The sequence below is a fragment of the Balaenoptera acutorostrata genome, chromosome 7 (genome assembly GCF_949987535.1).
Source record: "Balaenoptera acutorostrata chromosome 7, mBalAcu1.1, whole genome shotgun sequence".
In the NCBI taxonomy this organism is placed as follows: Eukaryota; Metazoa; Chordata; class Mammalia; order Artiodactyla; family Balaenopteridae; genus Balaenoptera; species Balaenoptera acutorostrata.
Window position 1 is genome coordinate 48,830,714 of NC_080070.1, and position 21,265 is coordinate 48,851,978.

Below are 21,265 nucleotides of genomic sequence, written 5' to 3' on the forward strand. Positions count from 1 at the left end.
TTTAATTTAGGATTTTAAACATCTTAGGGAGCGTTAGAAACTATTTCTGAAGAAACCAACAGTTCCAGAAAGGTCTTCAACAAGTCCTTGGTTGCACTGACAAAATCAGAGTAAGCAAAGAGCAATAAATGTAACTATTGCATTCAACTAGTTGATAGGGCATGAGAAGTTAAAACAATATTTAATGGAGGAAAGTAACTGTTAAACAGATTTGAGACAGTGATTACCAAATGCAGCTAATTCCTGGGAAAATGTTTTGGCTTTCTTACAGAAATTGTTAAACAGAATCTTCATCTCTCTCCCAGGTCTGGATTTTTACCAAGAGGGATGGCCTGATTCATGGGTTCTTTGTCACCATCTTCCAGACCTGGGGAAAGTTCTTCTGTCCACTTTTGGGAATCAGACTGTGGGCAGAAAATCAGACATAGCAATCAAAACATACCCCTGCCCTCAATATAAACCTTGCCATCAAGAGCTTCATGGATTCTCCAGAAGCAGGCATTGAGGCAAAGTTTGGAGTGCAAGATGTTTATTAGGGATTAACACCTGAGAAAGGAAAGGGTAGGAAGCAGAATTGGCAGAGGAGAAAACCAAACTATGATAGAGGCCTGACAAACCTTGGCCAACCTGCAAGGGAGCTCCAGAGAGAGTAGTTTCCATCAGTGTATCTTACATCAGACAAAAATGATCAGGCCTTTATACCCCCAGCCTCACTTAGTCACCAAATGTGGGATGCCCCAGGAAGGGCATCATTTTGGGGAAAGGCTGTGCTCTGCAGCTGAGGCAGACCCCGAAGGAGCTGGAAGCCGTCTGCTGACTGGACTTCCCACAGCTGGGCCGCAAGTCCATCCTTGAAAGGGGATCTGATGATGCATCTGTCTACCACAAAGGCCACCGAGACAATGCAGTTGCAAGCTCTCAGGGTTTGCGTGGGGGTGGGTGAATAGACAGCAGCAGGAGTTGGTGGTTTGCCTAAGGCCACATGGGGTATCGGTCTTCCTCTGTTTGCATAATGTAAGCTTTCACTTGAGCTCTTAGTGTCATTATGTCTTCTATCTGCATTAGAAAGATGGATCCAGCCTTGTTTTTCAGTTCACATCAAGATTCCAAGATAGGAGCAACAGATCTTTCAGGGAAAAGAATCAAGAATTGTCAGGAAATATTTCCCTTTTTCAGTTATTTATTACAGAATAAGAAATCGCTCCAAAACTTACTGGCTTACCACAACAATAATTTATTATTTCTCACAATTATGTGGGTGGAATGGGCTCAGTAGAGTGGTTCTTCTGATTGGGGTAGGCCGAGGTCACACACGCAGCTGCATTCAGCTGAGAGTTTGGCTAAAGCTGGGTAAGGTAGTCTCCTAGGTAGTCTCCAAGGGAATCTCCTGTCCTCCAGCGCTCTCTCCATATGACCTCTAACCATGTAGTGTCCTGGTCTGGACTTCACAGCATAGCAGCAGGTCTCCCAAACTGAGAAGCAAAAGATGCCCGTCCTTTTAAGGCCAGGGTTCAAAAGCCCCAGACTGTTATTTCCATTGCATTCTCTTGGTCAAAGCAAATCACAGAGCAAGGCCAGATTCCTCCTGATGGCAAGAACGGCAAAGAATTTGGAACCATCCTTGTCCACTACATTTTCCTAAGCCATTGTGTCTCAACCCTTGCAAATATAGATTCCCAAGGCCTATTTCCAGATATTCTGACTTTACTGGTCTAGGGTAAGAGCTGAGCATCAATATTTAAACTTCTTAGGGAATTTAATATGCAGCTGGTTTTGGGGAACCCTAAACTGTGATGTCTTTTGTTCCTCTATTGATAAGGAAATGGCTTCCATCTTGCAGGAATCCTGTGTGGTTTATGTTTGGATAAACTTCCGTTCTGATGCCTAAAGGGTGCTCTAAATCCTGACCTATTTTAGTTACTTACAGGCCAACCAGAAACCTGAGAACATGGATTTACTCTTAACAAACCAGTCATTGATCTGAAACATCACATTTAGAAAAGTGTCCTCTAGTCAACAGTATTTACTGGTATGGCTCTGGTTCTCTGAAATCCTCAGCCAAAACCTTAAACTAAATTTTAAACCTCAGTTCCCTGCCATGCATTGTAGGTTTACAAGTGACCTTTGTTCTCTCAAAATACTGATAGACCATTGGTAATTTAGACTCATAGAAGAACTCTTATTTACTCAAAACATTAGCTTCCTTTTCCCAGCAGCATTCTGTCGCATACTGAAATGATGTGATCCTCATATGCAAAGTCTTCTGTTACTTTCCAACAAAGATACAACTAGATTAAGCAGGGTCTGCTGTAAACATCATCCAGAAGAGTTCTCAGCAAAGATGTTGCCCACCAGTCACAGTGTGTTTCTGGATATTAATTATTGATCAAATACTATTGATATAATAGATTGATACAATTAGTTCCATGCCAAAGCAAAAATAAAAATGCAGTGATTTAGACTGAAGCCTTATTAGGAGTAAACTTAGCACTTCCATTAGGTGATCGTTAGGTTATTTAATAGATTCCTAACCTGGGTTAAGGGTTTATGGTTAGGATTCAAGGGGTCAGTGAACTTAGAAGGGAAAAAAATTGCATCTTTGTTTTCACTAACCTCTAACTGAAACATCATTTCCTTCCATTATGAATGTAGGCAACAAACCACAGCAGTATTAGCAGTGCCTTTGACTTTGTAACTGTAGAAAGCAGAGATATTTTCACATCAAATACAGATGCTGTTGCAAATAGCTGGAAACAATGCTTATGACCATCACTACATTAAAGTTACAGGAGTTATCAGACCCACGGGTTGCTCTTCTATATGTGTTCATATAGAAAGGTGTATGTTGATGTATCACAAATTCATGTTTAGCTGTTTTGATCATTTCAATGTAATGGCTTCATTTGTAATCTATAATATATATGTATATATATTATGATATGTATCATAATATATATATGAGTGAATCATGTATTTAAAAACATTATTCTGAGAGGTATCTGTAGGCTACACTAAACAGCCATAGGGGTCCATGGCACACAAAAGACAAAGAACCCATGGATTAGACTATTTGAATTGTTGAAAATAATTCATAGACTCTCCCCAACCCAAACCATGGACCACCTTTGGTGACCTCAGATTAAGAAGTTATGAGCTTGAATTTTATTTATTTTTTATTACCTTGGCGATTCTCACTACTTCTATTATCACCATACTCAAGTGACATTATAGTTTAGGGATTAAGATAATGAATACTGTGTTAGACCTGGATTAGCTCCCAGCTCTACCACTTACTAGCTGTGTGACCTTGGGCAAGTTACTTAACCTCTCTAAGAGGTTCCTCATCTGTAAACTGGGGTTGATGTTAGTACCTACCTCTCTTGCAGAAAGGTTCATTATTAGAATTAATTAAGATAATGCTCATTTATTACTTGACACTCTGTCTGGCATCTAGTAAGCATGTAATAAGTATTTATTTTATTGTCTTTGTTGACCTCTCCTAGCATGAATCTGTTTTCACAGGGCAAGACGCTTCCCCCAACCCCATCTAACAGGGTCTTTAAGAGATACTATGTCTTAAAGGCTCAGGTGATGAAATGGGCTGAGTATTATTCATCAGATAGGACTAGAAATACTGCAGTTGTATCCAGTTTTCCCTTCACCATAACAAGGAAACTGCCTTGATGAGAGATGGAAGAAGTAGAGGGGACTGGGGAGGAGTTCCATGTTTTGCTGCATGGCAGTCTAACAAAAGTATATGAAAATCACTAAATTGAGTGATGAGATGTTTCTAAAGCATTGAGTCCCATCTAGTTTAACAACAGTCTGAAACATCCCTGTTGACAATAAATGAAGCACCCAGCCTTAATGCTTTTGTTCTGGGGTTTTTTTGGGGGGTTTTTTGGTTTTGTTTTTTTTTTTCATTTGTACTGAGTTTCTAACATATAGAAACAGGGAAGAAGGGGAATATAGGAGCTTAGATTTAGAGAGTAAAAAATAATCTAGCAAAAACAAAAAAACCAAATGTTCGGCAACTTCTTGCTCTTCTGCTGTCCAGCATGGAGATGTGGGTGTTATTTTTGTTCCTCTATTTATTTTTTTATGCAGCAACTGGAGTCCCAAGGTTTCCATTCTGGCACCAACTCTGTCTTCTTGGAGCTGCTTGCCAGAGGGGGACTTCCCACTTTTGCCTTTGTTTCCTTCAATTGCTTCTCTGTATCCTCCTCACTTAACTGTTTTTAGACAAAGGGTCCATCTCATCATCCCTGTGTTGGGCAGAAGGAAAAAGCACAACAGAGAACATGTTAAATTTCTTAAAGATTCATTTTTGTGAGTTTGGCAGCATCAGTAGGTGGGTTTTTTCTTTTCTTTTGTAGTTGAAAATTGAATAATATCCAAAAATATGTAACATACTTGTGTAAGATAAAACAAACAATGATAAATGAATACCCTTGTGCTTACCAGTCACTTAGGAAATGCAGCATTACCAGCAGCCCATCCCCTTCCCTCACTGGCCCTGGAGGTAAACCACTGCCCTGGATTTTTTTATCACCCTTTTCCTTTTTTAAAAAAATTAATAGTTTTACTGCAGATATACATCTCCATAAATGATATTTTACTTTTCATGTTTAATTTTATACAAAAGGAATTATTCTGTATGATTTTGCAATATACTGTTGCTCTTCAGTACTTTGAGATTCATCGTGTTGATACATGCAAAATTGTGCTTCGTTCTTTTACATTGCTGCATAGTATTCCATTGTGTGATTATATCATTTGTCCATTCCACTGCTGATGGGCATTTGGGTTGTTTCCAGCTTTTTGCTACTATAAATATTGCTGCTGTACACAACCTTGCAAATATCTCCTTGGGCCTGCATGCAAGACTTTCTCTAAGAATAATTCCTAGAGGTGGAATGGATGAGTTCACAGGGTTTGAGCATCTTCAACTTCTTTAGGTAATGCCAAACTGTTTTCCAAATTGATTGTATTCTTTCCAGTAATGTACAAGGGTTCTGGTTATTCCACTGTCTCACCGGCTCTTGGACTTGTCTCTAGGCATCTTTCAGCTGGACTTGTTAAGTGGAAGGGGGCACTTAATGTCCTTTCCCATGTCTAATATACATGGTCTGTCTTCTTTTTCTCTTGCTCTCTTTCCCATCTTCTTCTCTGGCTACCATCAATTGAAAGACTGTAGCATCCACACCCAGTGAAAGGGTGGAGTGGACATGTCATATCCAAGTCTTGGTACTGCTTTGGTTCTGTGGATGCACTTTTCTTTCTGGATGGCCTGGGCTGATGCTGGCTATCAAAATAACCAGCTTTAAAAAAATTAGAAATTTATTCCTTCAGCACCTTATCACTTCAGCTTACCAGCAGTGGCTCAGTATAAGAAGCAACTAATAAAATAGACATTTCAACTTAAGCCTGGATTTGCAGGCAAGGCCTAGACCACAGGGAGAAGAACCTGAATCTTTTTTCCAACACAGCACAAATCCCCTCACTTCCATCACTTTTCCATTGAAATGACAAGGAAGTGAAGTTTTTTAGCCAGTTGCTTTGCTGTGAGTCTTACCAGAAAATTAAGAAGAATAGTAATTGGCAAATACTACTCACCCAGTTCTTTATCTAGCCTTTCTCACATCTGCTTTATAGTATCCTTCTCACTGACCTGATTTACTCACTTCCTAGTGCTTGACACAGAAACCACAAAGAACTACTTAAAAAGAAAAACACTGATTTTATACAAACCAATAAAAAACGTACAGCATTTTGGGGGACATAAAAAAACAATGGCTACCCTACATTATAAATTCTAAAATGAAACAGTCTTTGCCTTGTGGTGTTTTAAGAAAAGGCACAAATTTTAAAAGATACTATTCAAGAACACTCTGAATATGTGTTTTTAAGTTGTTTAAACTTTTTCCCTTTTACAATAGCCTCATTAACTGGTCTTAACTAGTCTCCTTTCTCTCCAACCTACCCTTCTCTCTGTGCTTTTTCCAAAATGCAAGTCCAATCCTCTTTTTCCTTGTTTAAAATCCCTCACTAACTCCCTGATACCTGAAGAATGAAGTCTGAACTCTTTACATAAGAGAGTAAAGATGTTTGATCTGGCCTCTGCTTCCTTCCCCAACCTGGACTCTCACTCTCCCTCCTTCTTAACTAGAATCCTGAAAAACAAAACAAAACACCTTATAATTCCCCAAGCACACCTTACTGTTCTGTCAGCCAATAATTCCCATGGATTCCCTCTGCTTTTCTTATAAGGCCCTTCCTACTCCTCTGACTGCCTGGAAAACCCCCATTTGCCTTTCAGAGCTAAGCTCCAGCATCACCTCTAGGAAGCCCTTCTCCCAGAATTCCTCCTTCTCTGCATCTCTTTCTATGTACATCTCCTGTTGCATGTACCACACTGGGTTTTCATTTGCCTCTTCAATTTCCTTCCTCCTCTATTTGACACTGAGCTCCTTGAGGACAGGAATAATGTACGATTTATGATTGTAGCAAACCCCTTAGCACAGTTCCTGGCACTCAGTAAATGTTCAGCGAATTAGAATTAAAATCAAATTGTCCCCTACCTTATGCCCACACCCCTCTCATTTGTGTGTATATTCAAATACTACAATTCTCAAGGAATGCAATAGTTGCTCACCATTTGTACACACTAGAATGTCTTCTAGGAAATAGACTAGACATGCTGAGATGATGAATAGTTCAAAACAATGCCCATCAAACGAAAGGATGCATTGTTTATGTCCACTGAAGACTATTTCCTTTCTGTGTTACATAAGAGGAAAAAGGAGAAATATTCTGGGAAAAAAATTTATGGAAGGGGTTGTAGAAGTTTCATTATCTCAGTGGCTGACTAGTGTATCCTCTCCTTTAAAAAAATTGAATTCTCGGTATTTGAGGGTTTTTTTTCCCTTTTCTTAAAAAAACATACAGCTCGCTTCTTGAAAACAAAGGCAATAATAAACAATAGCAACTCCCAATTTTACTCTGATTATTTGCCAAGAGTCCTCTTAGTTCATGTGGTTCTATTTCATTAGAGAGGACTGATTAGCTTAAAAAGAAGGCTACTAAATTAAGCTACCCAAATATGCACTTAGTTAATACTCAGGGGGCTAATTTATTGTATTATTTAAAATATAAATTGGATAGCAGATCTAGTTGCTGAGGTATAGCAGCTCAGCAATGATGCATAATTTTCTCTTAGCTATTGAGTGGTTTTCAATAATCTATGAAATTTAACAGAGAACCATTTCATTATGAGAAGTGAATAAATACTAAGAAGGCTAACATTTAAAGTATTATCTGCACATGGAGAACAGGTTTTAAAAATTAATGTTATTTGAGGAACAAAGAGGAATGGGGGTTTGCCTTTTAAGCAATAACTTTTCGTTGTTTCAATTTGAAGCATAACCAGATTTACAAAGTTGCTTGTGGGAATAGTAAATGGAGCCAGAAAACAAACAAGGTAGAGCGTGGAGTTGGGTAGAGAAATGGGCAGCATGAAGGAACAAAATAAAGTTGTGTTGCAGTATTGCTACGTTGTCAGCTGGACTAAGGGCATTATTTTTGCCTTGCGCTCTTTGGTTTAGCAGTAAAGACAGTGTGCCTTGTTCTGTTTCAACAAATGGCATCATTGAAAATGTTGCACCATTCGCCATATTTTGTCTTCTAAACTCCCGGAACCTGGGGGCATTTGCGGGTCTGGGGTCCCCTTAAGCTGTGGGTCAGGAACACAGTTGAATGTAGATACCCTCTGTGGTCAGGAGTGGCCCCAAAAAGACCACGTTTGGAGTGTCTTAGGGGCTCTGATACACAGAAGGATCCTGACAACTTGGTGGTGTGGTCTTGAAACTATTACTGCCAGTAATACTAGAACTCAGTGGGAACAGGCAGGAATGGAAGCAGGCAACAGGACCTTCTTACCTTCCTGCAAATATTTGAAACCCAGCCCATCTGATATCCTGCGCCAAGGTTTCAGAGAAGATAATTTACCCATTTGAATGGATATTTCTTTGATTTATTTTGGGAAAGAGGAAGAATGCCTTAATGTGTCATGTTTCCCCAGGAACATCAAAGTGTCAGAGAACCAGTGGTCTGAGAGTAAACCAGCTTGGGAGGGAGGGGAGCCACTGATCTGTAGTGTTTGCCAATCTCCGTGGTGTAAATACTCCCACCATGGCTGATTTCAGGCTACCAACATGATGTCACCAAATGTGGAGTGGGGCAGCCACGTGCATAATCCAATCTCCTAAACCAGTGGGAAAGAACTCCAGCACACCACTGCTGGAGCTAGCCTACACTACTGTTTGCAGGAAGCAAAATTTTGGCAAGTTGGCTGGCTCTTGTTTCCATGTTACCCAGAAGACAGTGAGTCAGGATCTAAGTCCTCACAACACTCCTGGCAGAGAGCATTTGCTGCTATAACCTCTGCCCTCTCCTCCCCCATTCTCATTCTCTCTTCCCAAAGAAAACTACAAATGTGGATCATAAAGCTAGATATTGAGTAAGGGTAATTAATGAACTGGATTGTGCTTTTTATCCTCTTGTGGATATCTAATATAAAAACTGCACATGGAGGGAGTAAAGTTTTGATTACTTTTTAATTGCATGAAACCCTATGTTGTAAAGTGGGTTCTTAAAAGGGAAAAAAGACACAACAGCTTTTTGCCATTCTGCTGAGACAAGTAAGGTCTTGCTTGATTGACATTTCTGTGTGGGGAGAAGAGGGTGTTTGGCATTGCATGAGGTGAAAGAGGGTGGAAAGAATGGGATGGATCCTGGTGTTGGCAGGCTTAAGGGATACAATTCACTCTAGACAGTTAAGCCTATTGACAGAGGTTTGATTTCTTATTTAAGTTGCTTTCTTACTTTAACTGGAACATTCTTTCCCATGGGAAGGAAAGATTCATAGCACGGAAATAAAAGAAGCCTGGAAGAGAAATATTTCCCCTCCTAAAGAAAATATTATAATCTATCTTTCCCCTCCTAAAGAAAATATTATAATCTATCTTCTGAAAAAGTGTAGTAATGAAGTTTACAGTTCCTAGTAACTTCTAATCTTTCTCTGCTCTTAAAGGGAAAACATATTCCTTTGACCATAAAAATTCAGATAATAATAGTATGATGACCTTTGGTTGAGTGCTTATTATTTGCCTGTATGATATGTGGTGCAAGCTTAATACACATCTGTGAACCAAGTGCCACGTAACATTTTATATGCATTATTTCTATGAATTCTCACAGAAAGTTAAATATTCTTAGCATGACTAACCATTCCAGATCGCCTGGCACTTTTTCAGTGTTAGCACTAAAAGTTTTATGTTCACAGTAACTCCTCAGTCCTGGGCAAACTGGGACAACTGGTCACCCTAATTCTTATCTCCATTTTACAGATGGGAAAATAGAGTTAAGTCATTGTGCCCAAGTCACGGAGCTGGGTTCCAACCCAGATCTGCTAAATCCTGAGTCCATGCCTTTAAGCTTTTATTGTTGTTCTTAATAGAGTGGGGTTGGTTTGACCCATGCTATTATTGTGTCATAATCAAAAGTGGAAATCCTAAATTATGATATTGTTGCAACTGATTAAGTTAGATGGTGCACCTAGAGAGCCTCTTGGGAACTGTAAGGTAGCATCAAAGCTCTATATTGACTATTCTAGAAACGATGCCACTGCGATGGCTACATTTAGGTCAGCTAAAGCACCCTTTCCCCTCAATAATTATTTGCTACCCTAGAACTTACAGTGGTGAATCTGAAGGCGTTTTCCCTGAGTGTTGTGGGAGCAGCCGTGAGCCTTGACCTTCACTTTGCTTTTTGTTTTTTTTTGGAAGTGACTTGCCTCACTCTTTGTTAAGAGGCGGCTGCTAACAAGCTTTGGCTTATTTTTTATTCTCGTTACCAAGTACCCTTTCTTTTTAGTACATTTTTTATTTGAGTGCATATTTATTTTATTTCTACTCAGGGTTAGTGTCTGAAAACAGAAAGGTAAGAGTTTGTAAGTGTGGAATGGAATAAAAATAATAAAAGAAATTTAGTGTAAATCAGAAACTAACAAACAAGATTCTCTTGAGTGTCTGCATCAACCTGTAGTAGAAAACAAGGACTATAAACTATGCTATAACACCTGCCTCCCAAACCTGCTTCTGCCATGTGCCTCTTTTCTTCTTTCTTGGTTAATAACATCACTTCTTGCAAAGCTGCACATGTCAGAAGCCTGAAATGGGGAGGTTGTTGGTGTGTTGGAGGGGGATGCTTTCACTTAAACTTTGTCTGATTAATCACTAATTTTATTATTTCTACCCCAACATCTCTCTTCCCTTCCCCTTCTCACCATCTGTCTTAGGAGCCTACATCATCTCTCACCTGAAGATCTAGTCTCCTAATTTGCCTCCTTACCCCAGTATCATTTCCTTCCAAATCAGCCCCCTCATTACATATTAAGTCATCTTTCTACAATGCAAACCTGAGCGTATCACTACTCTGCTTAAAACCCTCGAGGATATGGGCTTCCCTGGTGGCGCAGTGGTTGAGAGTCTGCCTGCCAATGCAGGGGACACGGGTTCGAGCCCTGGTCTGGGAAGATCCCACATGCCGCGGAGCAACTAGGCCCGTGAGCCACAACTACTGAGCCTGCGCGTCTGGAGCCTGTGCTCCGCAACAAGAGAGGCCGCGATAGTGAGAGGCCCGCACACCGCGATGATGAGTGGCCCCCGCTCGCCGCAACTAGAGAAAGCCCTCACACAGAAATGAAGACCCAACACAGCCAAAAATAAATATAAATAAATTAAAAAATTTAACGAAAAAAAAAAAACCCTCGAGGATATATCCAGAATAGGCAAACCCATAGAGACAGAAAGTAGATTAGTGATTGCCAGGGACTGGCAGGAAGAGGGGAATGGAAAGTGATTGCTAATGAGTATAGGGTTTCCTTTGGGGTAATGAAAACGTTCTGCAATTAGATAGTGGTGATGGTTGCACAACACTGTGAATATACTAAATGCTACTGAATTGTTCAATGTAAAATGGTTAGAATGATAATTTTATATTATGTGTATTTTAACACACACACACACACAAATCCTATAGGATAAGGTCCATGCATCCCAGCAGCATGTCATATGGGGTTTACCTGTTCAACTGTCCCTTCTGCTTTCCCACTAACTCTTTACAACTGGGACCTCTTTTGGATTACTGCACGTGCCATGCAGTTTCATGCCCCACTGTTTTTTGTTTTTTTTGTTTTCGTTTTTTTTTTTTAATAAATTTTATTTATTTATTTATTTATTTATTTATTTATGGCTGTGTTGGGTCTTCGTTTCTGTGCTAGGGCTTTTCTCTAATTGCGGCAAGTGGGGGCCTCTCTTCATCACGGTGTGCGGGCCTCATTATCGCGGCCTCTCTTGTTGCGGAGCACAGGCTCCAGACGCGCAGGCTCAGTGATTGTGGCTCACGGGCCTAGTTGCTCCGCGGCATGTGGGATCCTCCCAGACCAGGGCTCGAACCCGTGTCCCCTGCATTGGCAGGCAGATTCTCAACCACTGCGCCACCAGGGAAGCCCCTGTTTTTGTTTTTTTTTAATTTATTTATTTTTGGCTGCGTTGGGTCCTCGTTGCTGTGCGTGGTCTCCCTCCAGTTGCGGCAAGCAGGGGCCACCCTCCGCTGCTGCGCGCGGGCCTCTCACTGTCGTGGCCTCTCCTACCGCGGAGCACAGGCTCCAGGCGTGCAGGCTTCAGTAGCTGTGGCATGCGGGCTCAGTAGTTGTGGCTCGCGGGCTCCAGAGCCCAGGCTCAGTAGTTGTGGCACATGGGCCTAGTTGCTCCCTGGCATGTGGGATCTTCCTGGCCCAGGGCTCGAACCTGCATCCCCTGCATTGGCAGGCGGATTCTCAACCACTGTGCCACCAGGGAAGCCCACCCCACTGCTTTTGAACTCACAGTTTCCTTTGTCTTTAGTGCATCCCTTCTCCCCTCCCCAACCCACCATTGTCCGGTGATCTCCTCCTCCAGGACTCCCAGGAAGTTTCCCCTGACACATCTATGTCAACACACCCATTGTGAATTTCCGTCTATATTTCATCTCAAAAGGCACAACTGAGAAACCTTTATTGCTAGGTCCATGTTTCTAGTTCCAGGGAGCATTGTATTGTTTTCTAAAACGTAAAGTGGAATGAAGCTTTAAAGTGTTTTGTATAACCCTTTGAAAATTCATGACATCTGGAACACATGAGTTTAGGGGTTTCAGTTCTAGTGTGAAAGCACCCAAAAAATATAGTTTCTGGTGATGAGACCATTTCTATCCAGGGAGCCTTGAGATTAATCTTGTCACATTTAAATATGTAATCATGACCCTGTCACATTTTTTTACACAGCTCTAAAAACTCTGTAGTGATTTGTGTTCTTGATTTGTGAGTGGTGAGTGGCTTGGTTATAAACAGCAGAGTGGGTTTTTTTCAGCACTCATAAATTTATTTTTGAGGTTAACTTCAGTAAAATGCTGTATGGGAATCTGATAGAGAACATCGAGAATTTTGTGGTATGTGAAAAAGACTTTGTTCCTAAATGAGCTTTTCTTTCCATTCTTAATGACACCATTTAGGATGTCATTTGGTCATTACATATGGCAGCTCAGAATTGGACCAGGGATTAGGCAACTCACTGTGAATAAGAATTATAACACCTAACCCCTGTCATCTCTTCTTTACCACTTGTTTATCATGGATGTAGAAGGTGGATGTTAGTGTGTGTGTGAGTGTGAGAGAGAGAGACTGTGTGTGTGTGTGTGTGTGTGTGTGTGTGTGTGTGTGTGTATAAACACCAGGAGAGCAGATGATCAGGAAAAAATACACTAAGGTGAGGTCATGAGTAGATGTTAACTAAATTTCTCTTTGTATTCTCCCTTGATGTAAAAACATAACTGCCTGATTTCTCACAAAATAGAAAGTTGGTTTAAATAGCGGTTCTCAAAGCGTAGTCTTTGGACCAACAGCACCAACAACAATACTTCGGAACTATTTGAAACGCAAATTCTTAGGGGCCTCCCTGGTGGCGCAGTGGTTAAGAATCTGCCTGCCAATGCAAGGGACACAGCAGTCTGCGTTAACAAGCTCAGGTACTTTTATGCACGCTTGTTTGAGAACTACTGTGTTAACTCGCTTAAACCAAGATTTTTCCATGCTAATGTAGGAACACAATGTTCTAGGTTGGTTAGGTTGATACAAGCATTTTGATCTTGGATTTTGAACACAGATAATTACTGGAAGAATAATTACAATGGCTGATATTTCTTAGGTACCATCCCAGGCCAGGCACTGTGCCAAGTGTTCCAATGGATATTATTCCATTAATTCCTTATACAACTATCCCAGGACATAATATTTTATTCTCTGTTGTACAGTTAAGGAAACTGAAACTCAGAGACATGAAGTTAATTGCCCAAGGTCACACAGCTTGCTGTGCCTCTGGTCATGCTCCTGCACTTTGACTCCCGAGCCCAGGCCATCAAGCACTATGCTATCCCCCCATTAGTGGCAGCTCTGGTCTGGAAGACAGGATGACCTTTAGCTCCTGAGTATTCAGTTTATTACTGTTCTGGCTGGTTGCCACCAAACTCATTTCCAGCTTAAGCAGCTGGGTTTTGTCATAAACATGACTTCGTTAAATGTCCTCAGCTGAGCTGAAGCTGCATAGAAATCACTCATCGGATTCCTGCCAAGGCCGGAGAATTGGATGAGAAGCTACAGGAAGAGAATTCTAGCCTGGGATAGTGGGGGCAGCAGAAGTTTCCCTCCAGAGCCACATGCACGGGCTCTTGTCACAGATGTGTTTACTTTCAGTCTGTGACAAAAAGTGGGACACGGTGGGTTTCCAGATGCAAGCTGGAACACAAATGGTAGATGGACGCCTCTGTCATAGCAGCAAGGCACAGATGACGGCTGGTGGAGGGTAGCATAAAGCAGATGTCTCCAATGGTATATGAGGGGTAAGGCCAACCTCAGTCCTTACCTACCTCAGAGGGCTCTTCAGAGGCGAGTGAAACGTTCTGTGACTACGCCGTAAAGTTCTGTTCAAAGTAAGGAATTATTGTGTAAGTACTGTAATTTGATTAAAAACACTGGTGTTTGCATTAGAAGCCAGGGTTCTAGCCGCTTCCTCCACTTACAATTGTATGACCTGGACAAGCCCCCTTATAGCTCCAGTCTCCTCGACGCTGCTGTGAAGGGTGCTCTCTGCCGTTGTTCAGGGCACAGCTTCTGCAGCTGTAAGCTGCAAAATAAAATTCACCTAATAACGTTGATCCGCTTATCTTACAGCAAGGTTGGAAGATGGTGGGTGTTGGGGGGAGGGGGTAATATAATCAGCACACTATGCAAATCTTTTTTTTTTTTTTTCTGCTTCAGTTCTTTTCAGATTGATGCAGGTACAAGGTCGGCCTCTAATAAAGGGACTTTTTAAAAGTAGTCTTTAATTCTTGATTGTGATTCAGCAGCTAGAAGTCACTGAATGTGATTGCTTTACTGCATGTGTTCACTTACATCAGCCACTACTAACTCCTGTCCATTCTCCACATGTGCAACAGGACCTCTCAGGCCACAGGGATCTCTCCTGCATGCGGCCTCCCAGCACTCAGTGTCGATTCTTTCCCTTTTTGAATCATGAAGGCCCGCCCTTGTTGTAGAGAGGTCCTTGGGACATTGGCTGAAACCATAGACTTTCCGAGTGCAGAGCCTGGCGTAAGGGTGGCCCCTTGTAGGCTCTTGTGTGAGTCTGAACTCACCTCAACTACAGAAGTTTTAAGGATTCTTTATATATCCTGAGAGGTGACAGAGGGGTCCATTGTTATCCAAACCTCTTGAGTTTACCCCTAAGACTAGTGGATTCCGTTATATGTAAATTTTACACAGAATTTGGGGAGAAGTATACTGATACCCCCATTTTACTTTGAAATGAGTCAAAAAGATAAGGTGGATTAATAGATGGATAGTGAGATCCATCTGTAAGAAGACAAGTGAGTGTTAATGAGAATATCTCAATGGTGTATATATGAAATTCTTTCAAATTTGCTATATGTTTGAAAATGTTTCATAATAAAATGTCAGGAAAAATAGAATGTTCTAACTCTTTGCTGCTCAAAAATGGGCTTTTAAAATTTCAACTATCAAGGATTTCTCTTTTGTTATTGTTTTAATTTTTTGGAGGATCAAAATATCTCCTTTATTAATGGTACAGGCTAAGGTGGAAGGTATAGCTTAGTGTGACAGCCAAGTGGACCAGCTAACTGAAGGGTGGAATTAGGTAGATTCCTCCACCCAATTGCAGGCAGAGCTGGTCTGGGGTAGGTCTCCCCACCTTAGTGCCGTAACCGGGTAAGAATTACAGCACAGCACGGAGGCGCAGACAGCTCCGTCCCAAGAGGAAAAAGACAAGGGGGAATTTTCCAGTTCTATACATGTCAAAGATGAACGCAACTTGGTATAAAATTGAATAACTACACAATTTTAAAACTTTCTTACATTAAGGTACCTATTATTAATGCTATCAAAAGCAGACAATCAGTATATCCAAAGGCATGGATTGATACAATATGTTCTTTATTTCATGTAAGCTTTAAGAATACTTTAATCCAAATTAAAACTTTCCATTTATCTAGAATATCCGATTCTCTAAATTTCAGTTTTTCTTCTGTTTTTCTTCTTTAAGGTAATTGTTCGAGGTGGAGGCCACATTTTGCCCTATGATCAGCCTTTGAGATCTTTTGACATGATTAATCGATTCATTTTTGAAAGAGGATGGGATCCTTATTGATGGATCAGCTACTTTCCTAAAAGAGAATGTCAGGGATTTTAATCTTTGAAAAGAAAATTTTCAAAACAGAAAATGTCACATAAATAAGAAAATTATCTTTTTTTTTTTTTTTTTAATGAGGATCTTGAATCAGATGCGTATTTTTTGATTGATTGATTGATTGATTGATTTTGGCTGTGTTGGGTCTTCGTTTCTGTGCGAGGGCTTTCTCCAGTTGTGGCAAGCGGGGGCCACTCTTCATCGCGATGCGCGGGCCTCTCTCGTTGCGGAGCACAGGCTCCAGACGCGCAGGCTCAGCAGTTGTGGCTCACGGGCCCAGTTGCTCCGTGGCATGTGGGATCTTCCCAGGCCAGGGCTCGAACCCGTGTCCCCTGCATTAGCAGGCAGATTCTCAACCACTGCGCCACCGGGGAAGCCCAGAAAATTATCTTTTTAAATCTGCAAAATGTTTCTCATCAATAAAAATTATCCTTGAAACAAGTGAGGTTCTGTTTTGGAGGATCACTACAAAATTAACTGTAAGAAGATGCTGTGCATGAGTGAGAATTACATCTTTTAACTTAAAGGATGGAAAGGATGGATTCTGAGACACCGATTCAGATGGAAATGGATAAATAAATAGGATGTTGGGGCCTTGAATAGGAATTTTAAATTCCTTCTAAAATGATGTGAAAAGTGCAGTAAATGAATAAAGGTGTAACTACATCTTGTTCTATAAATAACAGAAAAGTTTATCATACCATGCATCTGAAGGTGTTTGGTAAATATCAGGTAAGAACATCTGACTTATCATTCCAAAGGAATGGGTGACCTTATAATAGTGGTGAGGAAGAGACTTTGGAATGTAGAAAGTCTTAGCAAGAAAGGTAGCTTGAAAAAAAAGAAAGGTAGCTTGGAATTCTTTGAATTAGAAATCTTATATGTAAAAGAAATGATGTACTGATTGATGATAAGCAGAGGATCTTAATCAGAGAACATACTAAATCCTTGCCTTTTCTTTCTTCTTTTTGTTTTTTTTTTTGCTCGTCAGTTCATTTGAAATATATGCATTTATCAAACAGCCTGCAGGCCACATTAGTTATGAGCCATTTTTAATTTGGGTTTTAAATTCTGTACTTCTTTTAGCCAAATAAAAAATAACCTAATTTTGTATAATAATTGTTGGAATATCAAAAAAATTTGAGATCATCTTGCATCAAAATATATACATTTATAAATATACATACATGAGTAATTTTCCAACTAAAATATCACATCTCGGCACATCTTTCCTATTTATGCATCACACACTCACATCTCTAATTCTACAGCACATTTGGCTTTTTCCACATCATTTCCCCTTCATATTACCCATCTATGAATTGGCTTACTGGGGAACTAAATTTAAAAAGTCAAAGCCTCTTGCTGCAGATATTTTATTGAGTTCTTTTAATTTCTCATTTTGTGCCTGATTTCATTCAGGGTTGAGATTTTCCTTTTTTTTTTTTATACATGTTGTTCATTTTGCCCATATACTGTGAGACCTGAAATTGAACATTCTGATCAAAAGCAAATTTTAATTATTGCAGAGAATAAACTGGGGGAAGTGTGCACAAAGCTTTGCATATCGCCCCACCTGCAAGTTAAATAGTTGCATTTGGTCCCAATGATGTGTAGTGGAAAGAGCACCAACTGTGGCTGGGAGACCTGGGATTTAGTCCCAGGTGTGTCGCACATGCACTGGATGTTTTGGATAAGTCATCTCACTGTACTAGCCTCCCAAAGCCTCAAAGAAGATAGCCAGAAGAGATTTCTGAGGTTCCTTCCAGCTCATATATCATTGTCATAGTGACTGTTTCACCAAGGAACCATGAGATGATATAGTCAAGCCTCATTATCAGTGGATTCCATATTTGCATCACCTACAGATTAAAATTGATTTGTAATCCCCAAATCAATACTTGCTCGCTTTGTGGTCATTTGTGAGCATGCGCAGAGTGATGAGAAATTTGAGTTACCCAATGTGCACATTCTCAGCTGAGGTCAAACGAGGCAACACTGCCTTCTTGTTTCGGCTCTCCTAATGTAAACAAGCATCCTTTTGGCAGTCTACTTAGTGCCGCATGTTCTGCATCTTTGTGCTTTTATTGGTGATTTTGCTATTTAAAAGGGCTCCCAAGCGTAGTGCTGAAGTGCCGTCTAGTGTTCCTGAGCACAAGAAGGCTGTGATGTGCCTTATGGGGGAAGATGTGTTAGATGAGCTTCGTTCAGGCGTGAGTTATATGCTGTTGGCTATGAGGTCAATATTATTGAAGCAACGATGTATGTTAAATAAGGTTGCTTTAACACACATAGAACAAGGTTATGTTTTGATTGGATGACCAAAATGTTGTGACCAAAGGCTAGTAGGAAACCAAGTCCTGGATTTCCCTGGGAGCAGTGTTTCACAACTCTAATTCAGTGTTTAGGGAGGTGTGATAGAAAATATCTACAGTGAACAGACAGAATGGACTGTTCTTATGGAACACTTAGAGTAGGGATCAACACAAAATCATAGCTCAGTAAGTGGAAGTGGTAGATGATGTTATCATTTTTATCATCTCCCTGTCCCAGGCACCAGGCCAGTGGGGACTGTTGGGGACAACTTGCCAGGCCTTCCCAGAGCAACCCTAGCCAAGTCCCTTGAGGCTACAGTCCTATGGAGACTGAATCTGGCAGGTATTTCACATTAAAAGAAGGGAGGGTAGGGTAGTTCAGAGACTAAAGAAAAGCAAGTTTTTGAATTTAATTGGAGAGAGTCCTTTGTGGAGAGACTCTCCCAGTGAGGTAGGCATCGCCCATGAGACACACCAGTCCATTAAGGTGCCCTCCCTTAGTCCAGACAAAAGACAGGCAGAAAGTCTCACATGACTGTCGTTACTGCAAGCAGACAACTTATATAAACAAGGGGAATTATAGTGAGGACAGGTGAGGCATCTTCTCAAGCTTCTGGGTCCAGCATACTCCCAGTGACTGCAATGTACATGCCTGTAGGATGTTATCAATGTGGTTCATTTCATAAAAACAAAGTCTTCAAATAGTAGGACCTTTATAACTCTTTGCCATGCGATGGGAAATGGCCAGGTCGGTCTCTCGTACCACATGGGCTATCTCAGGGCAGTGTATTTAAAGGAGCTGTAGAACCTGAGAATGGGTCCTGCATTCTTTCTTTCTTTGACAAAAAGACAAGGGTTGCAGATGAGCGAGTGGCTATTGTTAAGTATGTCATCTAGCAGATATTTTTTTAAAAAGTAAACACATAATCTGCCCTTTCAAGGTAGAAGTGATACTTTAAAAATTAGTGAGAATGTAATTTCTTTTCAAAAAGACATTTAATCTATGGCAAGAGCATTTTGAAAACAGATGTTTGGAAATGTTTCCATTTACTGTGTGTGCATTACCAAAAAAAAAAAAAAATCCTTAACTCAGGAAAAATTTCAACAAATGTCTTTACATAAAAGATGGGATTGAAAAATGCATGTTGGGAGTTAATAAAGCTCATCTAATGAGGTACTGCTTCCATTTGGATCTACATCTCTGGAATGTGTCTTTTTCAGCTCTGATGGACTTGGAAACCAAGTGTCAAAATAAACTGAACATATAACCAGACATTTGAACATTATCCCACAAAAGGGTAACCCAAGATTTTCAAACATGACAAAGCATATTCAACACATTGATCCTATTAAAAATACTAACAGTAATATTTTAGAAAGTATAAATATTTTGTACTACTAAAAATCAATTTTTAAGAATTAAGTATTTAAAATTTCATCCTTTATCATTTCAAAGTTTCCATTTTAATTATTTCATAGTATATATGTTATTAGTACAGTAGTGGCATGGTTATACTTTATAAATGAGTGAATAGTTATACATTTTTTGGTATGCCTTCAGCAATTTTTTAACAATAGGGGTGACATAGCATAAAGGTTTGGAGAACACTGAGAGGACAGAAGTCTAAATTTAACAGTGGCCTTAAACTATGCACTGATTTTGTTAAGTTAAAAAAACAAGGCATCTAAAAATATAGTATGTTTCATTTATAAGAAAGGAAGGGAAATAAAATCAAACGAATACATAAATAAGGGCGGGAGAGAGAGAGACACACAGAAGTTTTGTAAGGAATAGAGTACCTCTGGAAAGATAAACAAGGAACCAATAACAGTAGGGGAGGAAGGACAATGTGTTGCTGGGCATGGGTGTGAAAGAGACAATTTTTTAAGTATATTTTGATTTTTATACCATTTTGTGCTTATGTTATGTATGTAAATATTAAAAATCTGGCCCCAGGATCTCAGAGAAAGAACTGCCTTTTGGGTTATGTTTCTGTGGAAGCAGAGCCCAGAGGATAGGTCCATGGACTAAGTCTGCTCAGCGCCAAGGCCAGAGGGAGAGTGTTTGGGTTCCCTGGGCAGCCTGACATTGGAGAGGAGATGCTGCTAAAAATTCGAGAAAAGGCAGGGTTTGAGGAGGTAAGAGAGGGAGACTCTGGCCACATGTCTGCTGAGATCAGAGGAATGCAGAGTTCTGCAGGATCTGGAATGAGAAGCAGCGTTAGCCCTGCCCTCCCCACCCCCACCATGCACAGAGTAGGGCAGGGGGAGCTTGCTGAATGCTGTCGTTGCATTGTGCTGGGGGGGGCGGTGGGGAGTGACTTGATTTGACCTTTGGGTTGCAATTGTAAAGAGGCAGAAAAGCATTTCTGTTGCAGTGGAAGTCTGTTGGGTGGCCCATGAGTAGGTCTGGAAGGCCCAGCCTCGACCTCTCAGAGGTTGTTACCAAGGGGCGAAATAGGCCTTCCCTGGGGATTCATTTCAGCTGTAGACACCTAATTCTGTGAATCAGAAGTAATAATAACAGCTATTCTTTTTAAGCCCCTAAAATGCGCCAGATGTTCACCAAGACATCACCAGGTAGATGGTTTTCCCATTTCACAGAGGAGGTCATGGAACTTCATTGATACAGAGAGACTTGCCTGAGGTTCCTACAGCCAGTGGCAGAGCCAGTCCAGATTCAAACTCATGTGTCTCTCCTTAAACTCCATCCTCTTTCCACGGAGAAGGCACCCTGCCTCCTGATCCTGAAGCTGTTTCTCACCTGATGACATCAATGGGTAAGTGTCAGGTGACCCCATTTGGGGTTAGAGTGTATACCAGCATTAAAAATGGGCTTTATTTTTAAATATTACATACACCAGATTATTGGAAACTAGATGTTGTATCTGCTCCACCCAAGAGGAACTAGTTTAAATTGGAATCCTGATTCTCTGGAAAGTACTAAGAGCTTTCATTTAATTACTTATGTATGTGAAGTTCTTTAGCCATCTTTTCTCATACTACCAGAAATGCGGTAGATAAGGCCAGAAAACAAAGACAGATCCTGGAATAAACTGCTTGACTTGAGCCCTGATTTGTCTGGGAAAGTCTGGC

At 40.6% G+C, this 21,265-nt stretch overlaps 1 protein-coding gene and 1 long non-coding RNA gene across 9 annotated transcripts in view; one reads left to right on the top strand and one right to left on the bottom strand.

Moving 5' to 3' along the window:
• The window catches only part of CPVL (carboxypeptidase vitellogenic like), a 112,412-nt gene extending 96,501 nt beyond the window's left edge, over positions 1-15,911 (top strand). For both annotated transcript variants that reach the window (XM_007193500.3, XM_007193499.3), the window contains one exon: positions 15,711-15,911. In XM_007193500.3, the coding sequence (XP_007193562.2) occupies positions 15,711-15,815 (105 nt within the window). In that variant the 3' untranslated portion in view covers positions 15,816-15,911. The remainder of the gene's footprint in view (positions 1-15,710) is intronic.
• Positions 3,016-21,265, bottom strand: part of LOC103011907 (uncharacterized) — a 58,236-nt gene continuing 39,986 nt past the window's right edge. For 6 of the 7 annotated variants that reach the window (XR_009008884.1, XR_009008882.1, XR_009008881.1 and 3 more), the window contains one exon: positions 20,812-20,933. This is a non-coding gene — a long non-coding RNA (uncharacterized LOC103011907). Of the gene's footprint in view, positions 4,266-20,811; positions 20,934-21,265 lie in introns of those variants that run through there. The other variant, XR_009008883.1, reaches the window with a different exon arrangement.